This window comes from Diaphorina citri, unplaced genomic scaffold (assembly GCF_000475195.1).
Source record: "Diaphorina citri unplaced genomic scaffold, Diaci psyllid genome assembly version 1.1 scaffold477, whole genome shotgun sequence".
NCBI classification, from domain to species: Eukaryota; Metazoa; Arthropoda; class Insecta; order Hemiptera; family Psyllidae; genus Diaphorina; species Diaphorina citri.
In genome coordinates this window covers 27,591-37,433 of record NW_007377912.1, presented here as the reverse complement: position 1 = coordinate 37,433, position 9,843 = coordinate 27,591, and the positions used below count along the sequence as shown (strand labels likewise).

The following is a 9,843-nucleotide window of genomic DNA, read 5'->3' as shown; positions in this document are numbered from 1 at the left end:
ATAAATATATGTTTAATTATATTTATATCGTTTGTTTACTCTCTGTAAATTTAACGCTTGTTAAAGATTTAAATGGTGAAATAAAACAAAATAAGTCGTCAACTTTACGGGTCAAAAAACTGGTCCGACCCGTTAACACACAGACGACCGAAAGGGCCGGAGTGAGTCCGACCCACTGGTAATTACACTGTACCCAATCGAACAGGGACTTAGTTCCCATTTTGGGTAGTGATCTGCACAATCCGTCAAAACATGACACTATTTTTTAGTTTTACCTTTCTGGTTAGTTTTAAAGGACTGGTATCTAATGGTTTGGGTAATGGAATCACAAACATGTTGGGAGGACTCCATAAAAAGTGGGAGGTGTTCGCTTTGGAGTAAAGAAGATGAGAGCGAAATTCTGTGACATGTTAAGAACGGTTCTCCGCACCGTATCATCTCATCAAGAAGTAATTTGGTATAGGACAATCCTTAAGACGGTATTATGGTCGACATCCCCGGATAAATCAGTAGTACTCGTCACTCCTAGACTGGGGTGGTTTGGAGTCCCAGTGTACTGAGACTCAATTTAAAAGTAGAGTACTCCTGTTCTGAGTAAAGAGTTAAGGAAGAAAACTTGTGAAATAGTGGTTAAGACAACATCCTCGTCTGCGTATGACAAAAAGAGTGGGTTGTGTTTTAATACATGATTGGTGCCTAGTTCGCACCAACTTAGCGGTCAGCGCGTAAACACGCGCAAGGTGAACAGACGGCTGTCTGGGTGAACCCACAGGGTGGCAATGAGTGGTTCTTGTCGCAAACTGTATCAAGAGGCCAGAAAAAAAAATCCATGATAATACATCATACAATTCTCTGTACATTGTTTTTTGTACCTAATAAAATAAATACATGATTATTCCAGTTATAAATCATAAAATAAATAATTTTATGTTCTAATATTGTAGTTAAATATTCACAGATCACGTGTAATGGGAGTTTGTACAATCTAAAAAGGGACGAAAAAGAGTACACATCCTTGGATTGAGTTGAAATAAGGAAAGAAAAAAAAGAACATCACACGACTTTTTTTTATTGTTTCCTTAGAACCGTTGCACTAATCTGAATCGAAAAATTTCGAGTTCTTAGCCAAAAAGCTTCATTCCCCATATTTGTGAACTACATACCAAATTTACAAAGTTTGTACAAAACCAAATAATAAATAAATAGAGAGTATTTTACAAATATCTACGTACCTGGTGTGAGAATTATCATTTTCCTACGTATAATATCAAACAGTTCATACTAATGTACATGGCACAGAAAGGGTAGAATTGGGAAAGTGTGTCCAAACAAAGTTGACCGACCGTCGATCGATCTATGTTATCGAGGCATTGTGGACGGTTCAGTCGACATTGATCGATAATGTGTGGACACACCTAACTATCTTACAAGGAGAATCTATTATAGGAATTCTGTAGGATGGGAATTACCAATTCGGATTTTCAAGGAATTCACTGGGATTTAACGTCGCAAACCATCTCAGGATGAAGTTCAATTTTAGGCTCTTAATCGAGATATACGAGTAGTTCGACTTGATACGTTGTTGTTGTAGCGGCTTCAGCTGTAGCCGAATGGTGATGGCAGAATAAAGAAAAGATATTTACTTTTCTGCCATACCCCTTGATACGTACCGACAACCTGTATTGATTTCTCCGCATTCACATTTCACCCTACGCGTAATACTCCGGCTTAGGCGCAAACTCTATCGTGGGCGGGGTCGTATAGTACTGCGCAGCCGCGCACCAGAACAACCCACTGGCCGCTGCCTGTCCCACCGACGCCTGCAGTACCTGGTGCGCATGTTCAGACACGATACTATTCTGCACACTCCGGTACTGGGGCGGTTCACGCACGGTGAGGTCTTGCGAGATCATCGTGTTCAGTTGACTCCCGACCACCGTGGGGGGCACATCGGTCGCGGGAAGTTTCTTCGCGCGCCTCCGCGGTCGATATTCCCCAGTAGGCGGGCCGTAACACTTTCGCATGTGCTTTTTCAGGTGGTCTTTCCTCGAGAAGGCTTCCGCGCACATTGAGCACAAGAACGGCTTGATACCGTCATGTTTGCGCATGTGCCGGTTGAGATCGTCTTTGCGCGAAAAGTTCTTGGCGCATATGGAACACAGGAACGGTTTGACCCCATCGTGCTTCCGCATGTGTCGGTTAAGATCGGATTTGTTCGTGAACTTCATCATGCACACGTTACACTGGTGTGCCTTGATCCCCTCATGGATCTTCATGTGGATGTTGAGGTTGCTCTTCTGCTTGAACCGGTTCCCGCACACCTGACACTGGTGGTCGCGCACACCGTCATGCACCTTCAGGTGGCGCTTGAACTTGGCCATCTTGTCGAAAGTTTTCTGACACACCTCGCATGTCTGGGGCTTCTCGGGTTTTTCGTTCTCGTGCGCCCGCAGGTGTCGACTTAGCTGACCTTTGATCGTGAACTTCCTATCACAGATGGAGCAGGCGTAGGGTGCCTCCGCTTCCATGTTGTCCACGACACCGGAGTGCTTCCTCAGATGTCGGTTGAGGTGTGACTTCTCCATGAAACACTTGGAGCAGATCCAGCACTGGAACTCTTTGATACCCGTATGGATGCGGACATGTCGCTTGAGCGTTGTCTTCCGCGTGAATACTTTACCACACTCAGAACAAGGGAACTCCTGCGGTGTATCACCCTTCTTCCGTTTGCCCCGTTTCCTCCTCCCGTCTTCATTCTCCTTTCCCTCTACTCCGGAATCCTCGTTTCGACTCTCGCTCGCCTCATTGTCATCCACATAATCTGTATCCATCGCGGACTCGTAATCCGTCGTGTCTACATCGCTCTTAGCGGATTTTCTCGAACCTGTTGACTTGCGTCGGGTCGGGACGCCCTTCTTTCTTCCGCGTTTCTTGGGAGCAGGCCGTTCTTCATCTGCTGACGACGCGTAGTACGACGTTCGTTTCGACAGAGGGACATCGTCGTCGTCATTTTCCACTTCCGATTGGAACGGCTCATCATCGTCATCCTGAGTGGCCGTCATCATGGAGTTATCGTTATCATCATAGTCACTCAGCATTTCTTCCTTCACGATACTGTCCGGCTCTTGTTTGGGAGTTACGATGTACATATTGCCAGTGTCTGACTTGTTAATGTCGATTTCCGGGATCGTCCCGTCACTTGGTGCCAGACTTGTGTTCAAATCTCCACTCGTCTCGCTAGCGTTCACTTGCGCTGTTGCCGGATTGCTTTCTCCCATGATCTCATCGTGCTCCGCGCCAGTGATGCCGTGCACGGTCACGTGACGGTCCAGTGTTTGCTTTCGTACGAAGGTCTTTTCACACAGCGCGCACTTGAAATTCCCAACCGGTCCGCTGAACTCCGACAAGCTTTTCCCTTCCATGCTTACCCCTTCGACAGATTCCTTTTTCACTTTGGCAGTGTTTACAGAGGCTTTGTTCTCATCTTCACTCTCCGACATTTCTAAATCCACCTGATGTTGTTTCTTGCAATGTTTCACAAGCGGCAGTTTGTATTTGAACGTCTTCTCACACATCTCACAGGTATAAACAGTCTTGGCCTTTCCTTTCCCGGTCTCTTTCTTCTGAGAGGCAGCGGCCTTACCTCTCTTATTACCCAAGGAGGCGGCTCCCGGTTTGTCTTTCTTCGTCTCCTCACTCGCGCAAGCCTTACACACGAAGGGGACTTCTACTTTGATCTCGACCGGTATCCGTACGATGTTCAAACACTTGGAGCAGTTGAAACTCTTTTCCTTGGGCGCATCAAACTCATCCAGCCCCTTTTTTTTTTCCTTTTAGGACATTTAAAAGGTTATTAATTTTAAAGTAAAAAAGTTAGGTAGGTAATATAGGAAACTACAATTGCAACATGCTAGTTATGGTGAAAAGGAGTACATATTTTATGGTGAAAAGGAGTACGTACAAGAGGATACAATCTGTTGTAAAATAAAATACACCCTAGGTAAAAAAAAAAGCTTGGACAAGTAAAATTTCTAATAAAATGACGCTAAATAATTTACAAAGTTACATTAATTTCAATATGGTAGACAATAAAAGGAAAGTAAAAATTAAACTTGAATTTCTTTGCAACCAATTGCCTTCTTAGCCTTCCATGGTTGAAGCTTTCTTCTTTCACCTTTTCCTGGGTAAATAGAGTTGGTATTCCCAATATTTAATCGGGGGTTTTTTTACATGTCAAGTTGAATTGAGGCACATGTTCTGATTTACTGGCATGATGTGATTGATATTACCTTCAAATCAGGCATCCAAGATTAATTTTCAGGTTTCGTTCGGACAGACGTCACATTTGAACGGGTTCACCCCGTGCTGGAGTTTCAGATGAATGTACAAGTTGGACTTCTGACTGAAAGACTCCGTACAGATGGAGCACGCGTGCGGTTTGCTATTGGTGTGTATTCGGAGATGAATATTGAGCAGGGCTTTCTGGGTGAAACTTTCGAAACAGACCGAGCAATGGAAGGGTTTGAGTCCGTCGTGATTGCGCATGTGCCGATTCAAATCATCCTTCCTTGTGAAACACTTGGGACACATCGTGCAAAGGTACCGCTTCGACCCCTCATGAATCTTCATGTGTCTATTGAGATCATCTTTCCTCGAGAAACATTTGGCACACATCGAGCAGAGGAAGGGTTTGATGCCGTTATGAATCCGCGAGTGTCGGTTAAGATCGGACTTGTTCGTGAAACAGATGTAGCACACATTGCACTGGAACGGCCGAATACCGTCGTGTATACGGAGGTGAATGTTCAAGTTACTCCGCTGAGTAAAACTCTCACTACACACACTACACTGGAATGGTTTGATACCCTCGTGCGCGCGCATGTGCCGGTTGAACTTGACCTTATCCGTGAATGTTTTGGAGCACACGGAGCAGAGAAACACTTTGACTCCGTCATGAATCTTCATATGTCTATTATACTCGCGCTTCACGTAGAAATCAAACCGGCACTGCTCACATCGGAACACCTTATTCTCACTGTGGCTCTTTAAGTGTCTGTTCAAATGCCACTTGTCCACAAACGTCTTCGGACATTGACTACAAGTGAAGCTCCCCTCACCACCTTCGCTCTTCTCGTCCCCGCTCCCAGCCTCATGTGTTCTCAAGTGATTCGTCAGCCTGTTTTTGCGCGCGTACCTTTTCGGACAAATATTACACTTGAACTTTTTCACCATTTTCTTTCCCGAACTGTTTTCATCGTTTTCAAAATCTTCATCCTCCTCGTCGTCAGAGTCTTCCGAAGCACTTTCCTCTATCACTAGCTTCTCGATGTCTTTGCTTTCCTCCTCGTTGGCGTCTACGTATTTACCCATCATGGACATGACATCCATTGCACTCATCTCGTCACTCTCCGACGGTTTTAGAACTTGCTCTCCGTTTTTAACGTTTTTCAATTCTTGTAACGATTCGGGCAGTTCCTTCTTTTGTCTACTCCTGAGTAGATCGTCTTTTTGCATTTGCGGTTGTGATAACTGACAATCTTGCTGATCAACCGCAGGACTGGTTGGTAGAGGACTATAATCCTTTGTGTGTCCATGTTGATTGACATTTGTATTAGGAACCTGTTGACTCATTTGACCGTGTTGCAGTTGATGTTGTATTTGATGTTGGGTCGGTTGCATCTGATTTTCATGTCTTTCATTGTTCATATTCTCTATTGAATGCATTTGCTGCATTGGGTGAGGTAAATTGTTTCTCTGTTGCTGATGCACTTGCTGAGATGGCATTGTTGTGGGCGGTTTTGGTGGAACCTGCTGTAAATCTATTACATTTGAAGACATTGGTTGGGACATTTGCCGATTTGACATTGTCGCTATGCTTCCCATCAGATTAACAGGTTGTACATTTCCCGAGGTATACGCTGGCATTGTATTGTTACTCGAGTAATGTCTTGGATCCATCATGTAGTGGTTTGCATTGTTCATATGATGTGGAGCACTGTGCATGTTACTTGCACCATTGTGAACTGTGCTCACCCCACTGGCAGGGTGTAAGCTATGACTAGAATGTCTACCGTTCATATTGTGTTGACTTGGAACTTGTGGATGCTCTTGTTGTGTTCTCATTTGAAGTAAATTGTCAATGAGGATTTTTCTCCAACTTATCCTTATCAGTAAAAGGAATGTAGGAATGTTATCAGCAAATTACTTTTAACTAGAGCCTCAAATTTTCTGAAGGCAGACATGGTACCCCCTTACACTCCCATCGTAAAATTGTCTAGCAAAACTACAGATCTGTTTTTTCATCTAAGGTGAAAATTTACTTACCTATTCTCAAGTGAGGATGATTATCAGCACAAATGCACCAGGAACAGTAGTACAAGTGATTTTCGCCGATTTAAAATGGTTTTATCATTATCAGAGATTTTCCGAGGAAATTGGTAAAATTTATTACAGTCCATTTCCAAAAGCCTAGAATATTTGAGCCGCCATTTGTGTTTTGTAAATATTTTTCACGGAAAGAGGGGAAGTTGGTGTGTTTTTAAAGGAGGGGAAAATCAATTTTTTTTCAAGGCTGCCAACAGGGGAAAAATATATTTCCTGCTAAAAAGCTCCGTTTACAATATAAATTTAAACATTATTTTTACAGTCAATTTTAAACGATTTTCTGGGGTTGTATCTAAACTAGAAATTTGGAAAAGTTTTTCAATTGGAAATCTCCTTAGCTGGAAAATATCGGGAAATTTGAAATCAGAATAAAAGCGAAAAGCCGGAAAAAAGTCCGGCTAAAAAATGGCTGACGTGTTCCTCGTCGTGAGGCGGTAAAATTCAAAAATTTCCGTCCCTCAAATTTCGAAAAAAAAAAAAAAAAGTGGCCTTATCAGCGGTAAAGCAAAAACACTTTTATGTTATTAAATATTCAAATTATTTGTCGTCCAAATCGCTATTCTTGTGTTTAAATATGCATAAACACGGCAGATAATAGTGTGAAGTACTGTGAAGGTCCGGTTAGAATTTGTGAACAAGAGGTTACCTTATTTTTTTGTCAACTATTGTTATTTGACAATCCACTGTTCATCCTCAGGTAGGTGTTGTTATGTCATGGGGTGTAAATCTGTAGGTAGGTACCTACCTACCTCTACTCGATTAGAGAAGGTAGAATAGAATATACCTTGTTTTTACTGCTTGAATACGGGTTGGACTGAAAGGTCTCTTTACTCTCAGCAGTCTAATTAAGGTCTCATGTAGGTATTTGCTTTGAAAAACAAGGCCTTATTAAAATTGGTGTGGACTCATTGGAGAAAAAGTTGTAGTGGAAAATGATGTACAAGAAAAATTCAAAGAGTATAATAGTCGTGGGATAAAAACTTGGGTGATAAACCCATCATGTAGGTAGCTTACAAATTCCCACAGTATAAGCATCCTAGGATACAATTTCATATTAGAAAACCCTTGTAGAAGAAAAAATCCCCCAGTAAAACTTCATTCAATTAAATTTCATAAGAGAAAACCCTCATACGGGATAATTTCACATAGTAAGCTTGCAGAGTAAAATAATCAAATTAAGAAGGAAGAAAGAATCCTCGTCTAAGTGTATTTTCCTTCCAGGAAACTGACTCTTTTCTGACCTTTGTTTTATCAAGGTTCCACTGTATCTTTAATTTTATCTAACAGCTTACAATCTCATTCTTTTTAATTTTATTTCAGGACGAATCAAACCAATACGAACTGCCAAAAACTCCATCAGTACCAAAAACTAATTATCCAAGTACCATTAGTGTAAACAACCTACATAGAACTGTAGTTTTAAATCACCTTTGAGGAAAAAATAATCATTTTCCATCAGTAGAATATTCCAGAGGGGTCATTTGGTTGTATATTATTTACCGGAATTATCATGGACAAAGACTATGCACCTCTGAGTACAGCATGTGTGCGGGCATTGAACGATAAGATGTACGACAAGAGAAAGTTGGCAGCTTTGGAAATTGAAAAGTAAGATTTTGTATGTTTCCTATTTTTTTTTTTTTTTTTTTTTTTTTTTTTTTTTTTAAAATGGGGAGGGAATTAAATTGAAAAGTAAATATATAGAAGTATGTCATATTCAACTACTCCCCTTGGGCCATAAAAAAAAAAAAAAAAAAAAAAAAAAAAATATAGTATTCTTTACTTAAGGTGTTTAGTAATAATAATAGCGTTTATTTATTACTGTTAGCATAGGACTGAAAAGTTAATGATAATGATAATAAATAAAACTAGTCCATCCATCACAATTGTTTTATGTTTCATTTTCAGAATGGTGAAAGATTTCCATCAGTTGAACAATCACACTCAAATCAGGAAACTGCTCAAAGTGCTTGGCCAAGACTTTGCTGTGTCGAAGAATCCACAGACCAAGAAAGGAGGTCTCATTGGACTCGCAGCCATTGCTGTGGGATTGGGAAAGGTAAGGGGAAAATATAGTTTTCCAAAATTTTCAATAGCTTTTTTTTTTTTAATGGATTGATCTAACATTTAAACCTATAGTGCTAGTGCATATTTATAGTTACTGTTACTGTTCATATAAGACTAAAGGGTTCTTTAACCCAGCAACCTCAGTGGCCAAGTGGGTATCCCACTATAGTGTGTCCAGATCAATGTGACAGCAAAAAAAAAATAGGCATTGTTGCCAAACATGTCACATGTGCAATGGTAGAGAATCTTCAAAAAGGGGAAGCTAATTTTGCACAGTGCTTCCTCCAACAGTGAAACAAAGTCAGGTAAGGCGATATCCACCTTACCTGTTCTGGAATCCAACCCTGGAACTTAAAGCCCCAAAAATAGACCTTTACCTGAATTGCAACAATGTAAGGATTTCCTGCAATCTGATTGGTTCCTTCATTTTGGGTTGACAACTCATTGCTGTCACATTGATCTGGATGAACTATAGGCTTGCAAACCATTTTCTGGGTTTGGTTCCCAGATTAGTCGAATTTTTTTTCTTTTTTTTGTGTTTAGAATACCTACCTACGAGTTGCACCCAACCTCACAAGGACCTAGGGAAGATGAAGATCAAAGTATTTTGTATTTTACTGAAAAAAAAGAAAGAAAATTTCAAAATATTACTTTTTCGAGCCAATGTTTTGATCTATCACTAGATCCTGGCCATTTATCAATTTTTTTCCCGACCTACTCGAATTCTACCAAACAGAACAACTCAAGGTAGAAACACTAGCATCACGTCACGTCACGTCACGTGAGCTAACGTGACGTGATAGTGTGGCTTTCATGAACGAAATTACCTACAATATTATGGGAAAACTTTGAACTACTTCTTTCCGACTCGCCATGATATCACATGACGTGACGTGATATGTATTTTATGTCAAATAAATTGTACAAATAAATTACAAAATTTCTACCTTCAGGATATTTCTTCTGTCATTTCCAGGATGCAAACCAGTTCTTCTTTCAAAAGAGGTTTGATAGAGGGAACTGTAACAATGGAGATCTTGTCGTCCCGAACTTGAAGTCTGGCTAGGTTACATCTGTATGGATGCCTCAGTAACTTTGTGAAGGTCCATATTGAATGTAGATAGAGAAACAACTGTTTACCTGTGAAGTATAACATACCTACCTGTGAAGTGTAACAAGGATGTCTGTCTGTCTGTAAACAAAATATCTCGAGAACGGTAAGAGCTAGAGACTTGAAATTTGGCATGCAGATGACAAATGTGACAAGGATGCGACACGAAACTTTTGGTTAAGACCGGTGCAACGGTTGGCGGCATTTTACCGCTATTTCGCATGCGAGTCCCTGTACAACGTGGTCAAAGTGACGCGTACGGGGGTGCTGCCGCATTTCAC

At 41.1% G+C, this 9,843-nt stretch overlaps 2 protein-coding genes across 2 annotated transcripts in view; both read right to left on the bottom strand.

Moving 5' to 3' along the window:
* LOC103509242 (zinc finger protein 502) overlaps nt 1-4,315 on the bottom strand; it is a 26,000-nt gene extending 21,685 nt beyond the window's left edge. The window contains exon 1 of the mRNA XM_017444104.2: nt 3,831-4,315. The gene's annotated coding sequence lies outside the window, so the exon portion shown is untranslated. The remainder of the gene's footprint in view (nt 1-3,830) is intronic.
* Nucleotides 1,233-6,146, bottom strand: LOC103509238 (zinc finger protein 445-like). Its single transcript, XM_008473836.3, has 2 exons — nt 4,321-6,146; nt 1,233-3,830 (listed from the first exon to the last, which is right to left on the bottom strand). Exons 1-2 carry the CDS (start codon nt 6,121-6,123, stop codon nt 1,710-1,712), a joined length of 3,924 nt encoding a protein of 1,307 aa, XP_008472058.2. The 5' UTR covers nt 6,124-6,146; the 3' UTR covers nt 1,233-1,709.
* Nucleotides 6,147-9,843: the final 3,697 nt, after the last annotated feature.

Coding starts and splice junctions, on each gene's coding strand:
- LOC103509238 (XM_008473836.3), bottom strand. CDS start 6,123: ATGAGAACACAACAAGAGCATCCACAAGTTCCAAGTCAACACAATATG. Junction 3,831..4,320: donor ACGTCTGTCCGAACGAAACC/TGAAAATTAATC, acceptor ATGTCCTAAAAG/GAAAAAAAAAAGGGGCTGGA.